This window comes from Chiroxiphia lanceolata, chromosome 14 (assembly GCF_009829145.1).
Source record: "Chiroxiphia lanceolata isolate bChiLan1 chromosome 14, bChiLan1.pri, whole genome shotgun sequence".
Lineage (NCBI taxonomy): Eukaryota > Metazoa > Chordata > Aves > Passeriformes > Pipridae > Chiroxiphia > Chiroxiphia lanceolata.
In genome coordinates this window covers 724912-748227 of record NC_045650.1, presented here as the reverse complement: position 1 = coordinate 748227, position 23316 = coordinate 724912, and the positions used below count along the sequence as shown (strand labels likewise).

The following is a 23316-nucleotide window of genomic DNA, read 5'->3' as shown; positions in this document are numbered from 1 at the left end:
AAAAATATGTGTCATAGGTGTGGTTTTCACTTTTCTTTCCAGTGTATCAGTTAATGCCCCCTGAATAGGTGACCTCAACAAGACACTGCTCCAGGAAGCTGGCTCTGGGCAGCAGGAAACAGCCCCCAGGAAAGGAGCTGGACTATCCTGAAATACCCTGGGGCTGGGAAAACAACACTGACCAACCGTAGCCCCACATCCAACAACAGCAAACCTGCAGCAGCTTCCTGGTGCAAGCAAAGATTGTTTCCCTGGTATTAAGGGCAAGCATTTGATCTCTACTTATTTAAATAAGAGAACAATTTAAAACCTTAACTTCCTAGCTGCTCCTGGCACCATCACCCTGCTCTCAGCAGTGCAGGACCCAGGTCCAGCTCCTTCAGTAGCTCAGGAGGAAGCTCCCTGTGCCCCATCCCTGCAGGATTCCCCATCTCCCTGGTGCAGAGGGAAGCAGAGGGAAGTGACCACCAGGAATTCAGTCTGTTTACAGCAGGCTTCTGTCACCTCCACAGGCTGTGGAACAGCTCTGCCTATCCCCGGAGAGGCCCCAGGACACCTGAGCCTGCAGACATGGCAAACATGGCCCTGGCCGGGGCCACACCCCACTGCCCTTGGCAGGACACGCTGTGCCATCCCCTCTCTGACCCAGGGTGGGCTGGGGCCACTGCCCGACCCCTCTGGCACTGCTGCCCTGCAAGTTCAGAGTTCAGTGCCAGAAAAAAACAACCCCATTTCACAATTCCCAAATCTGGGCTCTCTGTGGAGGGCACAGACCAGGCGCTCCTGAGTCCTCACCAGGCTGGGTGTGGTTTCCCTGCCCAGGCCCCACCAGTGCCATGGTCCTGCTAACAAGGTGGTGATGGCTCAGAGGCCTTTTCCAACCCCAGTGATTCCGGGATCCTGTAACTGCATAGAAGCCAGTTCCCTCCAAGCTCCTGAACACTCCTGGGCACTCTCAGCTGAACTCCAGGAGGATTGCCCTTGGTTGTTCCCCCCCCCCCCCCCCCCGTCAGTGCCAGGAAATGGGATTCCCTGGCTGGGGTTACCCCGCCCATCTGCTGCCCCTCAGAGACGTCGTGTTCCCAAACCCTGGGGTCTGCTGTGGCTGCAGAGGGAGGAACAGCTCCAGCCCCATTCCAGGCCCTGCCCCTCATCCTGGGTCAGGGCACACACATTTCCCGTGACCTCAAAGCACATGAAAACCACCATAAAAACCAAAACCCAAGACAGCCCCCAGTTCTTCCCCCTCTCCCCCAGGCTCTGCAGTTAAGGACTCATCCCAGTGTCACCCATTCCCAGAGGGCTCTCCTGGCTCAGGTCTCAGCCCCAACACTTCACAGCACACTCAGACTTGCAAGGTTACAATACCAAAATATACAGAACATTTCAGAACCATATTATTTTAGGACAAATATTAAGACAGTTTTAAATAACAAGTCAAAGAAAAATGAGACACTTGTGGACTCACACAAACCGAAGGGTGGGATCCTAAGGACCAAAACCCTTAAAATTATCTCCCCTGTTCTCCCCACCCAGAAACATCTCTGTTGCCCCTCTCCCCAACCAATACTAAGTCCAAAGAAACTTTGGAATTCGGCTAAATTTATTTTGGGATCTAAGGAAGGAATTCATCGGACAGGAGTGTCGGTGATACCCAAATAGAAACGCCAACCCCACGAGGGCAAAATGCTGGGACATGGTGCTCTCTACTGCCCTGGGTTATTCAGCTCAACTCAGGAAAGAAAAGGAAACAAAACAGGCAAGTCAAAAGTAATTAAAGAGAAACTCTTACTACAGGTCTTCATCGATTCCCACTCAGAGGTGTAACATGACAGAGCTACCTTTGCAATGGGTAACAAAGCAAGTTCTGGGGTCTCTGCCCACGCTGGGTGAGTGTCAGGCAGAGCCGACCCTCTGCCCAGCAGGCAGAGCAGACCCTGCAGCTCCTCAGCCATGGAGAAACCAGAGGCTCTTTCTGTAGCTATAAAGGAATTTATCTGGGATGAGACTTCACTACCACGCCAGACTCTAAGCTGGCTCTCGGGGTCTAAGTCACACTGTTCTTTGGACAATAAATTTCAAGTTGCACTTACTGTCCTATTGAAAAAGGAACGATGATGACAAAAAGGAACCAAAAGCTATTACCTAATTGTTTTAGTTTCAGCTGAAGCCATCTTCCATCAGAAACCATAGGATCTGATACACCAAAGTCCTCCCTAGGGATGTGTATGAGTAGAGTCGCTCAGTGCTTTGTAACTAGTACTGCTGTATTGTCTTGTATCAAAAACAAAAAAAAACAAAAAAGGAAGTTTAAGGGCATGTGCAGCCTCAGCTCCCTGAGCCCTGTGCTGTGCCAGGGCTCCCAGTTGGCCTCTTCCCTTAGAAAAAGTAAAAAATAATAAAAAAAATCACCCCCACCCCAAACATCAGCAGTGCCATGCTGGGGGCCCAGGAGTGGCTCCTCCCGAGGGCTGAGGGGGCCTGCTCACTCCTTGGTGTCCTGCTCCTCTCCTTCCTGGGCCCCGTCCTCGCTGGCCTCCTTCTCCTCTTTGCTCCGCTTGTTCTTTTTGTGCTTGTGGCGCCGGTGACTCTCCCCCTCCTCGCTCTCGTGCTGCTTCCTGTGGGGAACAGAGGGACAAGTGACACCTGTGCCTGTGCCAGCACAGCTCTGCCACACGAGGGACCTGCACGGAGAGGGATACACCAGCAGGGCCTCCCCGGCTTTGTTTGGGATGAGCTGATCCCGCAGGTTGTGCCAACACCACCCGTGGCAGCGGCACAGCCTGGCAGGCACAGCCACTGCGGCTCTGTGGAACATCCACGTCCCTCCACTCCATGGGAGCTCCAGCAAGGCTGGCACAGCACAGAGCTGCTGAGAGGAGGGAGAGCCCTAAGTCCAGAGGGGTTTGGAACCTTCACTCCTCTGAACACCTGGGGGAAATCCTGGGACTTGAGGCAAGAAAGGGGTCAATAGAGCGAGGGAAATGTGGATTTCCCAATGGGAGGCAGATCCTCTTTCTCCTTCTGCTTACTCACACGTGACCTGGCTCTTCATTGGCTCCATGCTCCACAACTCCTCTATCTCCTCACCCGTTTTCCTGATGCAGGTGGAACGCTGGGATTGTTGGCACAGGATCTCTGTGATGTGGGAGGAATCCCAGGCAGCAGAGGCTCGGACTGGGCCCTGGGCGCAGTTCTGCCTCCCATCAGGGAAGTGGGAAGGTGGGAGCTCTGCTCTGGTCCCTCCTGGGAGGAGATTTTCTGCTGCTTCTCCAACACACAATTATTCTCCTCACAGGCTGCAAACCAGGTGAGCTCTTGAGAGCTGAGCGTGGGGTGAAGGTGGCAGAGGTAAAACACAGCACAGAGCACAGAAAAATGCAGATGAACATCCCAGCACAGGCACAGCTCACGAGTGGGGACAGTGTCGGGTTAGAGACAAATCCTGACATGGCTGGAACACTGGTTTGGTAGCACAGACACCAAACTGGCTGAACCTGGCTGAAAAGCTCCTGGCCTCGAGTAACTTTCTGACTAGTTTAATGAATGGTTTCATAGTCATTAAAGGGGAAAAAATAAAAGGAAAAAATCAACGCTTCAGCCACCCCGTGGACAATGTGTCAGTGGGTTGTGCTGGGACAATGGGACTGGCCTTTAATACTGGAACCAGCGTCGGTGATTTCCTGCAGACTGGGCACTTTACAGGGAGCTGGAAACTGCAACCAGAGCCTTTCATGTGCCTGCAGATGCCTCACCAGGCTCAGAGCTCCGTGTGCCTCAAGCAGAGACTCTGACATGCACCCCAAGTGGCCTTAAACACAGTATTGCTCCCGTTTCTTTAGCTCACAACACTGCTCATCTCACTGCTTTGAGTCAGAGGGAGCATCTGTGTGTGGTTTAGGGAGCAGAGGAAAAGTCTCCGGTTCCCACTTTGCGCCCCAGCCCAGATCTGCACATGGAGCTCTCAAGCAGATCTGCCCCTGCTTGGTGAATTTTACCCTGTTCACAGAATCCCAGAATGGTTTGGGTTGGAAGGGACCTTATCGAATTCCAAACCTCCCTGCCATGGGCAGGGATTCCTACAGCGAGGTATCTACTACAAGGTTTCAATTCTGAGTGGAGGAAGCTGAGAAATATCCCCTAAAGGCACTGGCATGTTCATCTGGTACCAGCCCCAGCTTCCATTTGTTCTGTATTCAGAACAAATTCAGGTGGTCCTGGCCTTTCTTCCCAACACTTTGTTTCCACCCTTCAGCCATCAGTCCTTCCCTGATAACTTCCTCATCTCCTTAAGGATGAGAACAGCCTTTTACTTCCATCACTGTGCAGGAGTTTCTGTGATACCAATTTCAAAATAAGGATCATCCCTACAGAGTTGACCCAAATTTCATCTAAAAGAAGGCAGTAAGTTGAAGCACCAAGCAAAAGGAGCAAGAACAAGTCTGCTCAATCTGTTACCGGGATGTGAAGTGACACAGGACCTGAGCAGAGAACCTGCCTCAGCCCAGGGAGCAGAGCTGCTGCTAGAACAGTGCTCTCTCAGGAAGATCATCTGTTGCAAATACATTTTCTCCAGAAAAACTGGGATTTCAGGACATCTGGCTGTGCCTCGGCAGTGTCTCACCTTTGTGCAGCCATCACCAGCCTCGCTGTCAGGCACTGGGCACAGAGCTCTGATCACACATTTCAGATTGCAGAGAGAGCTCTGCCCTTGTGCACAAGAGCAACAGGACCCACGCACAGGTCACCCTCCTCCACTCCTCAGTGCTGCCTCTCAGAACTCACAAGCACTGAGGGCTCCTCTCCTGTTACAGATGTTTCCTCCTCCCGGAGACTCTTGCCCTCACCTGGGGCCATCACCTCTGGGACATCAGCAGCTCACAGGATGAGCCAGGGTGACACTTCACCCACGAGAACATCAAGCTCCTTGTCCGCAGCCAGGAGCGTTCCCATCCATCCCATCCCTCACCGCCGGGAGGACTTGTGCTTGGAGCTCTCCTCCTTGTCGCGGTGCCGACGCTCCGCGGTGCCGGTCCTCTCGCCTCCCGGCTGCGGTCGCGGCTGCGCCGATAGTCGCGCTCAAGTCCGTAGCTTGCGCTCCCGGCTGTAGTAGCGGTACCGCTCGTCGTCACTGGGGGGAGAGGAGCACAAGTGAGGCACTAGGAACGCGCCCCTCGGACCGCACCGCGGACCTCCTCACCGACATCTGGCACCTCGCACTCTACCCACAGCAACTGGGGGTGCTCTGAAAAAAACCTGCAACAGGAAATAACACAAACAGGCTCCTCTTACCACTCCGCTTCCCCTGCTGCTGGTTTTCCCTCAACACACCAACACCCCAGAAAATCTGGAACTCTTCTCTCTGAGTTGGAATAACGGGCTGTTTTCTTCTGTGAGCAGAGCTGAGGTGGTTCTTCTGCCTACAAAGCATCTCATTCCATCTCCATACAGGAGCAGGCACGAGTTACCCCAAAATGAGACACATCCCCCATCCCCTTCCCTCTACACCTCACAGTCCATGTGCAGTTTCTGAAAGCCAAATACGAAGGGTTAACAAATCCCTCTGTGAGAAACAACATTCAGACTCTGACAGAAAGGAAGTCCAAACGTTGTCCTGACACTCCTGGGAACGAGCTGGACAAATAAACTGATGATCTGGGAGTGCTCCCAAGGAGCACACCGAGCACTGCCACTCATACCTGTTTTGACAGGCACGATCTCAGCTCCGAGTGCTCCACATCACCCGAAATGCCAACAATGTGCCCAGGAGTGCTGATCCCAAGCCTTGGCTTGGGACTCTGAGCTTTTCCCCACTTTGGCAAATTTGCCATCTGTTGTGTTCCTGCCCCTCCCACCCATAGTGACCACAAGCTCATAAGTTTAAAAAAAAAAGAAAAAAGGGAAAGTAAAAGAAAAAAGCTCAGGAACAGCTGCCCTGTTTGCTCCCTCCCAGGCTGGGAAGGTCCCAGCAGGAAGCACCCCATGCCAGGAATGCACATTCTGATCATGTTTTGAATTATTATTGGCATTTCTGGGCCTGCAGAGCACTGGCACTGCTGGTGACTGAACATCCAAGTGATGGGTTTGGTTTAGGAGTCCATGCTGCCCAGCCTCCCGCTCAGCTCTCCAGGTCAGGAAGGCTCCAAGCCTCCTCTCCTTTCCCCAGTGCTCCCAGCACTGCTGTCACCTGAGGGCACAGCAGTTCCCACTGAGGTGGTCTCTCCCAGCTGCTCCCAGGCAGTGGCACTCCCTGCCCCAAAGCCTCTCCAGGAGAGCAGAGCGGGGTACGGTGTCTGTCCTTTGATCTGCCAGTGACACTTAGAGGACAAGAAGCTTCACAGGGAGCTGTGAAAGGCCAGGTAAAACACAGAGGTGCTGTTTCATGTACTGGCCTGGTGGGAGGGCAAGAGGAACTGGTTCTGCTGGATTTAAACAAAGAACCCCAACCCCAGACACAGGAAATAAGCCAGTGACACTGGCTCCTGGTCTGTCCCTTGAGTCATTGATCCAAAGTACCTTCCCCAGACATTTCAGAAAATTCCACTGGTACCATCCACAATCTCACCCTGTGGCAAACCCCCTGTGGGGCTGTGGGGCAGGGCCAGCCTCCCACCACGTGAGCAGGACGAGCAGCAGCACTCACTTGTTGTATTCACTGGTGTGGGGGTGCGGTCCCGGTCCCGGTCTCGCTCCCTCTCCCGTTCCCGCTCCCGTTCCCGCTCCCTCTCCCGCCTGGAGCCCGAGTACTCCCAGTGGCGCTGCTGGAGCTGCTCGTGCCCTTGTCCACCGTGGTCACCCAGGGAGTGTGGGATGTGGAGATGGGTGGGTAGCTGATGAAACCAGAATCTGCAGGAGAGCAGAAGCCTTGCTCATCTGAAAGCAGCCACAGCATCCCCCCTGTCCCTCCCCTTCCAAAGATCCCCTCTGGCAGTACAGCTAGATCCAAGGACACAATGGCCTCTCCTGTCCTTTCCCTTTCCCTTCCAGCAGTTTGCTAAGAGCAGAACACCTTTTCCCTGAGGCAGACACAGCAAGAGCAGGTAATCACAGGCAGTGCTGCACAACCTTTGCTAGCCCTGGGCTCTTGGCCTCCTGTCTCACCTCTCACCAGGGACCTTCTGGTCTAAGGTGGCACCTGGGGAGGGCCAGGGCCATCAGCTGTGAATGAAGGATGTCACCGGATGAGCCCAGAGCCAGGGGCTGGGCTGCTCAGCTGGGCCCAGTAAGGGGGTATCCGGAAGCAGTGCCAGCTGCTGAGCAGCGGCACACCGGAGCTCTGGAAGGACTGGCACTGCTCCAACTCCTCCTGCAGGGACACACTCTGGAGCTTCCACCTGTTCAGCACGGCCAGGAGAGGCCGCTCCGAGTGCTGGTCACTATGGACTGGGAGAGAACAGGGTACTGCAGCCAGGGCTGCCCCAGGGAGGGATCCTGCTGAAATCCTGGCACTGCCTCTGCCACTACAAAACCAAAGGAGATGGTGCCTGTAGGCAAGGCAGAGGGGGAAGTGGGTGAGAGGGATTCAAAAGCTCGGGGAGGAGATGCCAAGCTGATAGTTGTGGATGGCTGTGCTTGTCCCTGAGGGTGGGGAAAAGGGAGAGAGTGTGAGTGAGGGAGAACACGTGTGTGTGCAAACAGGCATGAGGACACGGTGCTGAGGCACCTGGGGGAGCTTCTCTGGTGCTAAAAGCTGGTCTGAGCCTCAGCACTCAGCCACAAAACTGCATCACCAGGGCTGCCCAACATTCAACTCTCCAAGCACTGCCCAGTGCAGTCAGACTCAGGGTGTGTTCCTACTGACTGGGATCATCTGGGGCACAAGCAAGAGCCTGAAGTTAAAGCAAACCCGCTGCCTGTCAGCTCAGAAAAGCCTGCACTGCCAAGGACCAGAGGAGAGAGAGCAGCAGTCTGTTCTGGGCAGTGCTCACCTGCGGAGTTGTAGCCAAAGGGAGGTGGCTGCCTGTTGTTGTAGCTGGCTGGCTGGCTGGGGGAGAGAAAAGGAGGAGTTACCAACACCAGGGAGTCGCTGCAGGGATGTCTGTGCTGCAGGGTCACCCCACTTTTTCTGGAGGTCTGTGGAGCATCCTTATGGGAAACCCCCCTATCAGAAATGCACACGAGTGCAGGGGCTTTGCCATGGCTTCCAAACATTCCATAACCTCACTGCCTGCCCTGCTTCACCCCAGCCAGGCTTCCTGGGAAAGCACCCCTGCTCCCAAACTACCTGAAGAATCTTTACAGTAACAAAACATGCCATCAGCTACCCCAGATTTTGCCTAGATTGTATGGACTCCTTCCTGTGCCTTGACTGTGATGAAAATAAATGCACAGAGGATTCCTGACGGACCCTGCTCTCACCCCCGTCCCAACCCAAGGACCAGACCATGAATCACTGTCACTGCTTTTGAACCTTTTCTCCTCCCTTCCTCACTCCAGCAGAGCTGCACCCCTGGCTCAGCCCAGGTGTGGTCTTACCCATCCAAGGTCGGAATGAGAAGAGCTGGTGGCGGTGCCAGAGGCGGCGGGAACAACCCTAAACAGAGAAGGGTAATGTCAGCACAGAGGCCCAGCTCGCACAGGGGAGCCACATTTTTCCTTTAGGGTTGTATCTCCTCCCAAAATTCAAACCCTATGGCTGTGTTATTTCTGTGGGGGTATGGGAAGAGAAAACAAAAGAAAAACTACCTTGTCTTGCTTATAAATCTTAACCATAAGAGTCATCAAGGAGTAAAGATTAACCCTTACAGTCCTATGGAGGAAAAGTGGGGTTTGGGATGCAGATATGTCACAACTACAGCAAAAGTTTTATCAATCTATTCATTAAAATGAGTAACTTTGTCCCTTACAAAGCACAGAATTCACTGTCAGCCCCGGATTTTCAGAGGGGCAGCACCTGGTCACACATATTGCTCCAAGTGCTCTGCTCTACAGCAGCTAACTGTTTTCAAAGGCAAATTTCCAGTAGAAAAAAAAAATAACAGCTAGAAACAATTCAGTCCTGAATTAGGGACTTCTTGACTTATACACAAGATTAGTGTTACATTTTTTCCTTAGTTTTCAGCATCTTTGCAACGGCCTCTGCTGGAAGTGGCATTTGTTCTGCTCAGTCTCACCCCCCCAATTCTGGATAAAGGAATCCCACGAATTAAACCATTTCAAATCTAAGTGGCTTTTGCCGTGTCAAGTTCTCCATTTCACTTTTTCAAATTGTCTTCAGAGACAAAACAAGACAGAATTTATCCTTATGGATGACTATTTAGGTCCAGAATATAAGATCGAGTTCAACACTGCATTGGAGTTCATTAGTCTTAAATTAACTGTGCTCTGAACCGGTGCCACCCTATCTCACATCACTCACTCCAAATGCTCAAGTAGGGCCACTGTGTGTTCAGAATTGCTGCTGTTACTGAAAGCAAGGTAACACCTACCTGGAATGGGACCTGGAGGTGGCAGGCCTGTGGAAATCAGCAAGGAAAACAAGTGAGGACAACAGGGAAAGCATGGCACCTCTGTGCCTCAAGCTAAACTTCAAGGATACTTGAATAAATGTCACATGTTGGAGCAAACAGCAGCAGAAAAATTGCTGCTCCTAAGCAGGAACTACCCTGCAAACTGTATAATTTTCTCCAATGATGATCTCTTTACCTTTATGTTATAATTTAAAATGTTGCTTGCCCTCTTACACTGGAGAATTCCTTTTCTAAGTGTCAACACATGAACAACTGACTTGGACTTCAGAACAGAGGAGAACCTGCTGCAGGCTCCATCCAGTGTGTCCATCTGGATTTTGCCAATCATTTTAATGAAAGGCAGTAGGAAAAGTTACCAGGAAAAGTATCAATGAGTTCTGCAGGAGGAATCCTCCTCAGACAGGGGTTACTGCATGAAGTGCTCCTGGGGACTCCTCTGAAGCCTGGCCAGAAGCCCAGAGCGTGGCCCCTTCACTTAAAACTGGCACTACTTCAGCCAGAAGCAACAGGGGCACAGACATGACTCATGTGGGATCAGGAGATGCACAGACTCAGTGAAAAGTGAAGAGAGAAATATGTGCCTTAGGCCACGGCCACTACATCTGTAAACTTGCACAGAAAAATGACCTGAGCCCCTGGAAAATGCTGCAGATTTGTCCTTTTCCACTGCAAAGTTCTTTGTTCTCTCAACCATTTGCCTGGTGCTAGAAACTTATTTATACTACTGATACTTTGTTTTGAAAATGAAGCACTGCTCTGAGGTCTGCACTGGACACTGGACTCCTCTGGGAGCAGCAGAATTCCCCTGTAGTGGCAGCTGAACAGTAAAATGCACGGAGTACCAATTTGGTATTTCAAGGCATAAATCAATCAAGGCCTGAAAAGTTATTTGTTACAGCTGCTGTTGCAGAATTGCCTATTCCAGCATCACCTTTGAAACACCTACAATCAGCAAGAGCCAGAGAGGATCCTGACCTGAACAACCTGCTGATCTGACCCAGGAGAGCAATTCCTATATCCTCAACTTCTTGCACAGAGAAAGAGGAACCCGTTCCTTTGCATTTATCAATAAAGCAAATGGCTCAGTAGCACTGAAAGGTTCTCTCAAGGAAACAAAGTCCAGAGCTGTTTTTTTGAAGGACCAGCTGCCATTTTTAAGTATTCAAGGGCAGATGTTCAACAGGCTGATGGAGACACTGAACAGAGCCTGGCCAGTTAAGGAGCTGTTCCCTGCCTGCTCAGCTGCCTGACAGCACCTCACCATGGAACCTCTGGTTTGCTCCAAGCCTGGGACGTCCCAACTCGCGTTCCTCGGAGCGAGCACGTACCTGGAGGGTGCAGGGGAGGTGGAACAGAGGTGACTGGAGGAGGAGGGTGCAGGAAGTGTGGTGGAGGAGGCCCAGCGAGCGGAGGAGGCGGAGGCCCTGCTGGTGGAGCAAACGGCTGCTGCTGAGGAGGCTGTTGGGGCTGGGATGGCTGCTGGGGCTGCTGGGGAGGCTGTGGTTTACTCCCATGGTCTCCAAGGACCTTAGAAGGCAAAGGAATGAGGAGAGAGCATTTTAATCCCATTGCTCCTGCAGCAGGGACCTCCCAGTGCTGGCAGGAAGCAGGCAGGGCGGTGACGCCTGGGAAGAGTGACCAATCTGCAGAGGCACCAGAGGGACCTGGAAATGCAGCTCTCAGTGCTTGTAAGGGCCAGGAACAGCCACCACTGCCCAGCAAATACTTTCTCTCAGGCAAACTCTTCTTGTTGGCAAGAAATAAACTGACCACAAAACCACATGTAAAAACAAAACCAGGAATTGTTCCACATTTGGCTTTTCTTGGCGAGTTAGAAGTGGCTGGTAGGAAGAAGAGGGTTAAGAGAAGAGCTTTCGGCAGATGGTCCTCAAACCCTGCACACAGCAGCTTCCTGCAGAGAAGCCAACCAGAACACGATGGTCATACCCTGGGCATGCAAGCTCGGAACTGAGACTAGTTTTATACCCCAGGTTTTCATTCCTTACAAGGGACAAGATCCAGTACCACAGGCCCAGCCTGTCTGAAGCGTGGGCTGCCCCAAATGCTGCTGAGACTAAATGTACTTCAAAGCAAAATGAAACACCAGTCCCTGGTACAAACCCTCCACTGCAGAACTGGAGATTCCACCCCAACAGTGGGAAAGGGAATGATCCACAGAAGAGCTTCCCAGCTATACAGCCCAAGAATATTCTGGGAGAGCTGACAAGGTAAGGAACTCAGGCTTTGCCACTCTGAAGGGAAGACTAGTCCTTAAAGGACAAATCTGGCTCCTAGCGAGATCAAGTTTTTAACCCAGAAGTGAATTGAACCTGCAGGAGGGAACAACCCATGCGCACACCTCTGTAGGGTCAATACATCACCTGCTGCTTTGCAGGCAGGAACAGGGACGGGGAGGTCAGGAGTGCACAGACATTTGCTCAGGGTTCAGCCAGAAATGCAATAGAGTCAGGAGTTTGCCAAGGCAGCACAAACCTTTACCTGGATGGGGTTCTCCTCCGAGGCATGCTTATCCCGACGTCTTCCTTCCACCCTCCGAATGGTGCCTGCCTGGCCCCCGATCACATCAATGGTCCCACCCAGCTTCCTGGTACAAAGCAGAGGCACCTTTTTAGGCTCAGAGACATAAGGAGGAGCCATTTTCCCAGACTTCTCTCGTGCATTCTTTCCCAACAGGCAAACATCTCCAGAGACAGCACTCAAATTGACAAGAGGCAAATGAAAAGCCTGTTTTCACTTCTGGGAACTTCACTTTGAGCAGGGCTGAGTTTGGTCTCTCTGAAAATCCAGAAATACGATCCAAAGAATCCCCACAAATGGGTGTAATAACAGGGACTGCACATTGGGAAGAAATGGCCCCAAAGTGCTCAAATGCCAACACACTGAGCAGAGCTTTAAAGCTTAAACTCAAAGCACAGAGCTGGTTCTCAGACTAAGTGTAGAGCCAGAATGCCAGGCTGGTTTCTGCAAGGCAGGTGTGCAAAAGCTGATTTGGGAATGAAGCATCAGAAGCCCCCACAGCACAAAGCTCTGGCCTGTCAGGTTTCACACAGCTTTGTTTGTTCTGCAGCTTTTGATAAACCCATGGCTCTCAAAAGGGCCAAGTGGTTTCCCCAGCAGAGGCTCCCATCAGTGACTCAATTGTTTACCACAGTCCAGCAGCGTCACACACAGGCTCAGGAACCACCTCTTATCCACTGCCAAACTCCAAACCCACTGCCACTGGAGATTACCATCATGGGAGCAGGGATCAGCCAGGCCAGCACAAGCAGTGTGCAGGGTAAGCCCTCAGAGCTGAGGGGTTTGCCTTGCTGCCTCTGCTCCCAGAGATGTGTCCCATCAGCTGGGATCCAGGACTCCCTCCCTGCACTGACAACAGCACCAGGAGAGGTGAATGAGTAGGCAGGGGCTGTCTGCTGAACAGCTTCCCAGCTTCCTGGGAAGTTTAAAAGCTTCTGTTTGAGGCTTGAGGAGGTTCAGATGTGGCCCACGTGAATCCCAGCTGCCCCCAGGAAGAACTTGTTCATCTCTCACCTGTTGGGAGGAGGCCCAGCCTTCATCCTTCCTCCCACCAGTGCCAGGAAGTCTGTTTTGAACTCTGTTTTGATGATGTGTTTTCCACCTCTTTTTCAGCATTTCCTGTTCTCCCCTGCTGAACCTGTGGAAGGCAATATTTAACAGACAGCTTTAATGCTCTTCCTTTCAACTGAATGTAGCACCAGAGAGAACCCTCAGCAAAAGAAAAGGAACAATCACAGGGCTCTTGCCACAAGCCACCTATTCTTCAGTCAAGGCACAAACATTTCTGTGAACTAGTGGCCATTCCAGCCTTCCTGCTGGCCACTGTCTCCTGTTAAAAGTCTAAAGGTTTAATAATCTCATATCCCCTCTCAGGCAGTCCTTAAGTCAACACTGGAACTTGTAATACTTGCTGTACTGACAATTTGGTTGAAGTTCTGGTTCCCAGCTGTTGGCCACCAATGGACTCTGCAAAGGCTGATGGCCAAAGCAGCCTCCAAACACAAAAGGCAGCCACGCAACTGCAGCACTCAACAGCAGCGAGCAGAACAGCCATGGAAGCCCAGCTCCCCTCCCTGCACCTCCTTCATCCACAGGCTATTCCAGCCAGACACCCCTATCGCTGGGGAGCCTCAAAGTCAACTGGAAATTCCTTCCAGTCTTGCTGCTGCGGTGGTTCAAACCTGCCAGACAGACAGAACTGTCCCTCCCATAGAGAAAAGATTTCATCTGAGAGACTCAATCTTTAAAGACTCGTTTTTTTATTTCTAATCACTCAGAGAACACAGAACAGTCTGGAATTGAGGCACCTTCTGCTTTCAAACCCTTCTCTCTGTGATTACAGCCCCAAGAGCCAGTTTTCCTGGAGCCATGAGCAGCAGGAACACGTCACCCACCGTGATCTTGTTCTCAGTGCTGATGGGGGGAGCAGGGTCCAGCCCCAGCTGCAGCCGCCGCTGCTTCTCACAATAAGCCTTCCATGTTTCTTCATTGAATCCATAATTAAAGTAATCAGAGAGATCAGCACCTGCCAGAGGGAGCAGAAGTTACACAGGGATTCTGCAGACTGGCATCCTCCAATTGTTCTTTAACTGCTTAAATAAAGAGCTAAGAAAACCAAGATTTTTCTAGAGAGCCCAGCTGGCTGTGCATGTCACTGTCACAGTCTGCTGGGGCCAGAGATGGCAGAACCTTGGGTGGGAGGGGGACACCATGAGCACCACGGGACACCTGGGACACAACATAGCACCTACACAGGCCATGGAGAGCTGCTTGCAACTACTTCTTCACCAACTTGATTTTTCCAGATTGGTTTCTTCCAAGTGTCCACATGTGGTGAGTGCTGGGGAGAGCACAGGAGTGACAGTTCCCCAGCTCCCAGCACAAAATGGGATGGTGTCACAGAACCTTTTTCTTGGCAGAGCTGAGCCCACACATTCCCCTCCTGACCATCACTGCCTTTGCTGTTTGGTGAAGAGATTCTGGGGCTCACCCATTCCATGAAAGACATCTGAAGTGCAGTTTTTTATTGATATGTCCTGGACTGCACAAGTAATTACAGTGCAGTCACAACCCTGATTAGTCATCCAAGATTGTTATCTCACACTGACAGTCTCCTGTGCAATGTGCCCATTCAGCACCAGCACTTCTGAACAACAGAGGTGCCCACAAACTGCTTTGCCAAGGATGCAAAGGGACAATCCTGGCTGCAGGAACTCCCTGAGCACTCCTCCCACCTCCCCCAGGAAGCACTACAAAGCACCTCCTGCCCCGCTGAGGTGTCCCTCAAACATCCCCCACACAAAGATATCCCTACAGAGACCATTCCAGAACAAAGAGCTGACACAGAGCTAAGCAAAGCACTCTTAGAGTGGTTTAAGCTGCGAGGTTTAAGCTGTGAGGTCTAAGCAATGAGGTTTAAGTTCATCTCCTAGGCAGGCCACTCTTCCTGTTGTACGACCCAAACATGCAAATTGCACCAACACTGACTCAGCAACACCACATTTACTCATCTACTTTATCAGCCTCTATTCCAGACCCCTATCAGCTCCTCCACACAGGATTTATTCTTCCTCTCCCTCACTCAAAGGGATCCCAACTTGCTGAACAACTAACTGTAAAGGATATAAACTCAAAAGGCTGTTGAATAACAAGCTACTTGCCATCTCCAATAAAGCCAGGCCACACACCTCTGCAGCCACCTTCCCTCTACTCTACTCCCACAGTGTTTTAGGGCCAGCTGGCTCTGTTTTGGTCTGGGAATGGCAGCACAGCTACAACCATTTCCAGGCCTTACCTCTGAACCCCACTGTATTCTTTCTAACTCATTTTCTTCCCATTCCCCTCTTTCTCACCTCACAATCAAGGGAAATCCCTGCAGGAGAAAGGCTACATGTTTTATTCTGCCTGCACTTGCTCCATCACAGGGAGCAGCTTTAGTGCTGGTTTGATACCCTGACAGAGTTATTAGCTCTGGTCTGTACCCTGATGCCTTTCATGTGGGCGAGAGACACCCAAACCACACCACAAACATCCTTAGAACAGCACCACTTACTCAGCACAGCAAGAGTTCTGAAAGATAAATAAAATACAGGGGCAGGCAGGGAGAAGAATTATTTCTGAGAAGAGGATTTTTTGTTTCAGGTGACATTTCACCAGAGCACATTTTATGAGCAGCACAGCAAACATTTTGATCTCTTGTCCTTCCATTCCTACAGCTGTCCTGCAACAGCGGAAACCTCCCTCACACCAGGGAGTGTGGGCAGTCCCAGGACTCAAATGAGGAGGAGACATGGGGACAACTCTGGGCTTGTTCTGAGACACAGAACAAGCTGCTGCACAGGAGAGCACAAATCAATACCCAAATCCTGATCCACTCAAATGCCTTTAAGGCCAACAAACATTATTGGATTGGTATCAGTGCAACATTTTCTGGAACTAGGGAATTAATAAAACAGATCATTAAAAAAACAGCTGTTCCCTTTAGTTAAATTATTAGAATAAATGCAGCCCAATTTTAGGGAGAGAATGGCTTGTTCAATCAGTAAATGCCACTGATTGTCTAGACAGGCATCAGAGGCTGAGCAACACTCATTGTTCCAGCTGCCCTGTTCCCCGGCAACAACAAATGGACAGAAACGACATGTGAAATTAAAGAGAGACAACTAAAACTGCAGAAAATATTTATCACAAGGAACTGTGAAGCCCCACCTGGTTTCCTCCATGGCTTGTCTTCAAATGAATCCAAATCCACTTCTATAACAGGCAATCCATTTATATTCCCTGCGGCATCCAAGTCAATACCTTTGGGCTGCAACTTGGCTTTGGAGAGAGAGAAACTGTTACTACTTTTAATGCAATGCCTTTAATCCTCCCATTTGCTGAGCAAATTATTCCAGTCAAAACCAAAGAGCTGCTGTGAATTAATCCCTGGCTTTGCAGCACATAGGTAACCACAATCAACTTTTTAATAAATATACTTCAGTCACTCCACAAACAAACAGCCAGGGTGTGCAGCACTTGCAGCTGAACAGCAGAGAAGCAAACTCAACCCAGATTGGTACTACAGACAGTAAACGATTAGATCATGCATGAAACTTACCCCAAAGGAAAATAAAATAAAATTATTTTTCTCCACAGGCAAAATATTTATATTTTTGTCCTTACTGACTGTGGACTAATGGGAGTCAGCAAAAATCTGATACAGAATCTTCAAGGAGAATTTTTCTTATTTTCTCACTCAGAAGAGAATTTATTTGGATAAAAAAAATTAAGAGAAGGAAGTAAATGAAGCCCACAAAAGGACAGCCTCATATATGTGGAAGGAAAGAATCCCAGTCTCAACTTACAACAGACACTAAACTGAACGGGGGGGAAATTTCATCAGCAGAAACCTGCAGAGCTGATACTCGAGGCCAGAGTTTGTTTCTTTGAGTATCCCATACTGCAAGCAGCTCAGGACACGGAGCAAAGTTACAGTCCTTCTCCAGGCAAGCAGTGCAACAATACAGTTTAGAAATATTCTGGGTTTTCTACTATAAAGTAATAATGTACTTTTTTATAGTTTAAAAGAATTATAATCACCTTGTTCAGCAATGGGTAATTAATCCCTCCATTGCATCCTGGACCTTCAGACTGCCCTAGGAGCACTTACCTTTAGGAAAGGCACTGGTTTACATATGCCTGGTTTACATAAGATGCACTAATTCTATATCCTTTCAAACAGAAAAAACCTGTGCAGCTGCTGCAGCTCTCAGTGCCAGGGGAGTGAAACGTTGCAAAAGGTGAAGGATAAAAACAACAGCGGTACCTGAAGCAGATGCTCCATAGCCTCTACCCGTTTTTAAGTTTAGGTTCATAGGAGTTCCCCTATTGGAAAAGAATCACTGCGTTGGCATTTGAACAAATGACTTGGCTGAAGATTCACATGCAAAATATACTCAAGCCCTGACACCCTTCAGAAGATGCTTTAGTTCACCTGAGTTTGCTATTCAGAGTCATCCATCAGAGTGAAACCACCTTTACAACAAGAGAAGGAAATTATCCATAAAGTGGAAGAACTAGAATATGCAGCAAAGCAAAGGTAAGGCATTCCCCTGAGAGGAAGGCTGCTAGCAGCAGGCAAGAGTGCTGTATTATATTCTTATTCAATGCACATTAGGCATTTTTTAAAAAATTCCATCTCCTGGTTCTCAAATCCAGCCTCACCATTTCTGAGCCATGAAAAATCTGACAGCTGGGAATTAGTAAATCCACAGCTTTATGCAAATTCTCAGCAATAAAGATTGGGGTTCTGGAAGTTTTCACAGATGAGTTAAGTGTGACTTCCTACCTTTGATTCTGCCCCATGAAGCAATTTGTAGGTTAATTTTCCAGCAGCAGACCCATGAATTACCATTCCTATTTTACAGATGGATTCTCCAACAAGCAGTTGCAGGACAGAGTTGCCCATCAGCTCCCAGTCCATTCCAGTGTTCTGGCCGTTACTCCCGTGTCTCCCAGGAGACAGAGCAGCTCTTGTCTCATTCCCAATTCAATCCCAACATGCTGGAGCCACCTCAGCCCCAGCGTCCGACCCTGAGCAGCAATACCCACATGTAGGACGGTGCTCCCGTTTTGATGTTGCCAATGGTCACTTTGACATCGTCATCATCACTGTCACTGTCGCTGTCATCTTCATCATCCTCGCCGCTGGGGAGGGCCTGCAACAGTGCCACCACAGGAGCTCAGTGATACACACGAGTGACAATGCCCCAGGACACTCAGCCACATCTGGGAAAGCTTCCTGAGCAGCCCTCACACCAATGGACAGAGAAACTCCTGTGTCCTTTGAAGGCACTGCCCCAGTTCTCATTGGAGGGTCATGTTTCTGAATGTAGGATTTGGCTCAGGTCTAAGAATGTCACCACGTCCCTCAGCTCCTTTGCTCCACTCTTTATGAAAGGGTTAGGGCTTTTCTGACACACCTCCCTCACAGCTCCACGGTCAAAGGACATGACCACAAATAAAACCTACCAAAATATATTCACCAGGCTTCCCTCAAAAACCTTCAGGCAAATATTCTCTCACAACTTCTGTGGGTAGGAAGCTGCTGAGCAGTTTGCCTTAGCTGATTTAGCACAGTCAGTCCCCAGGTCCCCTCACTTTACAGCTGCTGATTTGACCCCAATGCAGCCCCAGTGCTGGGGCACAAAATGAAGGAATAGGCAAGGAAGGTTTCTGGACATCTGGCAGTGCAGCTCTGTGAGATGCATGAGCTGAAATAACACGTCACCCTACAAAAGGGCATGAGGAAGGTGTTCCTTCCCTCCCTCCTTTTCCATGGCACACAAACCCTCTGTAAGCCCTCTTGATGTGCCACAGTGGCAGAGACCAGGAGAGAAGGAAGGGTGAGAAGCAACCCTCCTCCTCGTCTTTCAGCACCGAGCCATGGATTGCATTCTAAGAGGTCTGAGCCTGAATCAAAACTGATTCCCAGCACTTTGGGCTTTCTATCCCAGTGTTTGCCAGATCTTACTGGCCCTTGAGAAGTCACACCGAATACTGAGCTGGAGGTAACACCATGCTCTGTTTTTCCTGCCAGACTGCAGCACTAGAGCCCCTCATGTGCCTCCTGGGTGGGCACAAGCAGAGCTCACCCCAGAGTCCCTCCACACTCCTCAAGGCAGGCTGACAAGAGAAGTGTTGCTGGCACTGGGAACGGCTGTCAGTGCATCCTGACACTACAAAGATAAGGCATTAGGCAGTCCCAGGATCTTTACAGCTCATCTGTTTCTCCAGGAGTGTGGAGCAGCACAGCCCCACCCTGTGCACCGTGGGCAGGGGACACGTACATGCTGGGACATCTCCCGGTCCTCACTGTTGACAGGCCGGCTCTCCTGGGGAGCATCCTGCAGAGGATGAGCAGATTCTGCATGTCTGGGAACACACAAAACAAAGTGACCATGACACAGAACAGCAGGTGGACAAGCCCAGCCTGGAGGTTCACAAACAGTTCTAAAACCTTCCTCCAGGCTACTTTCATGTAACACCTTATTCATGTCCTGTGTTTGTTCTGCTGGCACCCAGCTCAACTACATGGCAAAAATTCCATCCTCCTGCCTTGGTTTGGATTTGCTTTTGCTGGAAAGAATCAGTTTCACACACCCAGAGAGCACCTGACAGCACTCCACAGCTAATGTGTAAGTGGCAGCTACAACAGCTTCCAGCTTTGGTCTGGCACAATCACAACTGAGAAGAATAAGACCATAAGAAGCAAAATTTCCCCTCACCCTTAAGGATCTCATAATTACACAAGTATTTAGTAAGCAGCAAGGGCATCTGTCTCAAAAAGTGAGGAAAAAGTGATTTAGTGTGTCTGCAAATAGTTTACAGTAACGAGAAGTTAAAATTCCAAGAAGAAAAGACAGATAATTATCCACCCAATCTCCCACTCATTACAAATTAGCCCTAATGCAACAATGGCCAGGTTTGGATTTACCTCCAAATAAAGAGTTTGTGCAAACATTAACATTATTTACTGCACTGGCCAAGCAAGAATGTCAAATTGGTGCACACATGCTAGAAAAGACTATGCCAAGTGTCACAGAACTAAAATACAGGAAGAGATCATTTGTCTCTAATGTCATAGATAAAACCCGGTAGAACTTCATAACAATTCTGACTTTTCAAGAGAGACAATTAAAATAGCCCAGAAAAACCCAGTTCTCCACGAGAGCTTTGTGGAGATGTTGCTATTTAAAATCCCACATCAGACAACAAACATACACAAGACTGTCTACAAAAACAAACACAGAATCCAAACACCGGTCACATTAAAGCCACAGAATGGCAGGAAAGGAGACACCAAACAAGCCAAAGTAACACAACTCACCAGTTACTGAGCATAAAACAAAGAACAAACAAACAATTTGAGCAGTAACTGAAGGCCCATATTGGAAAAGCCCCGCATACGAAGAAATTCATCAAGCCAAGATCAAAAAGAAGGGCTGAAGGCTTTGCAGCTGGCCAGGGAAGGTCCCGTGGTCACCGTGTTCCTGATGTGACACCTGCAGACACTTCCAGGTATAAAAAGCAGCCAAGATGTCAGAGGGAAAATGAGCCTCCAAGTATTTCCACGCTGCAGACACAGGCTGGGACAGGAGGACCAAAGGATGGACCACTGGAGAAAACCTCTCTGATGGAACCAAAACCTTTCGCCCAATCCAATCAACTCTTGACATTGACCTCAACCCCTGAATTTCGTTAAGAATCTAAAATGACTGTGATTCCTGATTTCAGGAAGAGTGACAAGTATTACCTTCAGCTTCAAGTCACATGAGGGATCTGTGGGTGTGCATTAAAATTTATGAACTGGAGTTTAGAGAGACATTGCTCCCCAGCAGCCTTTCCCTAACCTGTTTGCTTCCCAGGAATGAGCCATCCGGCAGGTCCCCAGCACCACCTGCACCCAGAAAAACTCACCGCCTTTCACTGCCCCAGAATGCCAACATCATCCTGGCACTGCTGCTGTGAGAGCATCCTGCTGGCGTTCAACACATCCCTGAGGCTTGGGAATGTTAACAGACACTGCAGCCCAAACTACACGGATCTCTGCTCCATGGCTGGGGACAATCACTCCAGACAAACCAGCAGAGCATCCCTGGAGCTGCAGCCCTTGACAACAGAGTAAAGAAAGAGTGTTTTTTCTTAAAACACCCCCCAGCTCTTCATTAGGGAGATTCTCATTGTGCAACGAAGAAATGGGGAAAAAAAAACAAAAAGAGGACAACAACAAAAAAAAAGGAGAGCTAACATGAGCACTAGTACTTCTCCTTCCTGCATCTTACAGTTATTGAAGGCAGTTGCTGGAAATTCAGATTTCTAATCCTGCTTGTGAAGTAAAATTCCATTCAGATGAACCTGACATGGAACAATAGATTTATGCAAATCAGCAGTAAATTTCTGTCTAAAAGTTGTTCTTTCCCACAAAGCTCATTTGATGATTTTAGGTAACAATTTACTGAGTTTTTTAGCACTTGGTTATTTGCACAAGTTTTCATATTCCTTAAGCACACAAGTAGGACAGCATCCATAAAAATCCCAGAAATTCTAGACACTGAATCCACGACCACAATAAACATCAGACTGAACTTGGGCAGGTGCTGAGCACACAGAAGTCCAGTGAAGATCGTGTCTTCTGGAAAATGCTCCATTTTAAAATGGCAAACAGCTAATATTGTGCTGAGAGAAAGCTCAACAAAACATACAGCTCCAAAGAGAGAAGAATTATGACCCAGGACAGACAATACTTTACACACACAGAAACCCAAACTGATCATTGAATTTATCTCCAAGTCTTACCCAAACCACACACTTTAGACACCTCACAGAATGTGCTGATTTGATCATGTCAAGATTTTAACCCAAGATGTTTTACCTTTTCCAGGCTAAAGCACAGGCCACAGTTTCACCAACGCCAGACCAGCACAAAGGCCAGTCCTCAAGGCATCATTTTTCCCAGGGCATTAAACTGGAAAACAGATCTCATTTAAAACTAATTGGTGAGACGAAAAAGGGCTAAAATTTAGTTTTAAATCAAATCAGTTGACTGAGCCAGTCCGCCTTCCACATCCATAAATGTGTGCCAGCCGACCACGGTGGCTGAGGATGATCCCATGGGATGGGGAAAGGACAGGCTGCTGTTCCTGGCAACAGCACCAGTCTAAAGCACTCATGAAGCTCTGCTTAACAAGTCTTTATCTTCTTTGTAGCATGTACTGTTAGAGTGAATAAATAGCCTCTGGACTCACCCAGAAATTGGTCCATCTTCTTGCTTACCAGTGGTGTCATCTGCAAAAACAACAGCAAGAACAAAGAAATTATTCAAGTGAAAGAAAAAAAAGGTAAATTTAACCACAAAAGGCATCACAGGTACAGAAATACCTCCTGGTGCCAAGGCACCATAACCCCAACGCTCTCTTTCCAATAAAGTTCAACTAGAAATGGAGCAACTAAAAATAAACCCAACCCAACAAGCAACATCCATCTGCAGAGGTGATGCCTCAGCCAGTGACACAGAACAAAATTCAAACTATACATTTAAAGTCTCAGAGAGTAGACAAATATCACACAGGAAGATATGAAGGTCTTTATATAGAATTGTAACCTGCCAGGGAAGAAGAACACAAAAGCATTCATGTGGAAAGCCCAGGGGGAGGACAATAGGGTTTCAGTAAAGTCCTGTGGTTTGCCCTGGACACAACGGAGCCCTGTTAGGCCAAAAGGTTTGGGCGATTAGAGAACTGAAACTCCAACAAAAGCACCTCGTTAACCTCCCTGTACCAGTGATGGTGATAAAAGGACAATAACACACCGCCGCCCTGTGAGGGGACGGGGGGGGGGGGGGGCGGGGGATGGGGGGAGAAATGGGGGGAGGGGGGGGATAGCGGTCCCTGAGAGGGGACGGGGGGATGGCGGTCCCTGTGAGGGGACGGCGGTCCCTGTGATGCGCAAGGGGGGCCGATGCCGCTCCCTTCCCCCCGCACACCGCGGGGCCGCCGCCGGTGCCTCCCCGGCCCCGCACGGCCCTCGCAGGCGGGGGCGGCCCTGAGGCGGGGCCGGGGCCGCCGCCGGCCGGGCCCCGCGGTACCTACCCCACGTACAGCCAGTGCTCCTCGTCCTCCTCCGCCTCCAGCGGCGCCGCGCCTGACACGGCGCCGGCGGCCGGCGGCTCCAGCTCGGTGGCCATGGCGGCCGCGGACTGAGGGGAGCGGCGGCGGCGGAAGGAGGAGGAGGAGGAGCGGCGGCGGCCCCGCTCGGCTCCCGCCGG

General features: G+C 49.9%; 1 protein-coding gene across 1 annotated transcript; it reads right to left on the bottom strand.

Moving 5' to 3' along the window:
* Positions 1–1397: 1397 nt before the first annotated feature.
* Positions 1398–23316, bottom strand: LOC116793675 (pre-mRNA 3'-end-processing factor FIP1-like). Its single transcript, XM_032701634.1, is given in 22 exon segments — positions 1398–2618; positions 4970–5022; positions 5024–5041; positions 5043–5093; positions 5095–5131; positions 6644–6662; positions 6665–6757; positions 6760–6846; positions 7929–7984; positions 8476–8533; positions 9429–9455; positions 10799–10997; positions 11970–12075; positions 13023–13101; positions 13104–13146; positions 13904–14034; positions 16218–16328; positions 17317–17375; positions 18102–18208; positions 19340–19424; positions 22298–22337; positions 23141–23316. Coding segments are annotated over 20 exon segments (1479 nt in total). The 5' UTR covers positions 19352–19424; positions 22298–22337; positions 23141–23316; the 3' UTR covers positions 1398–2485.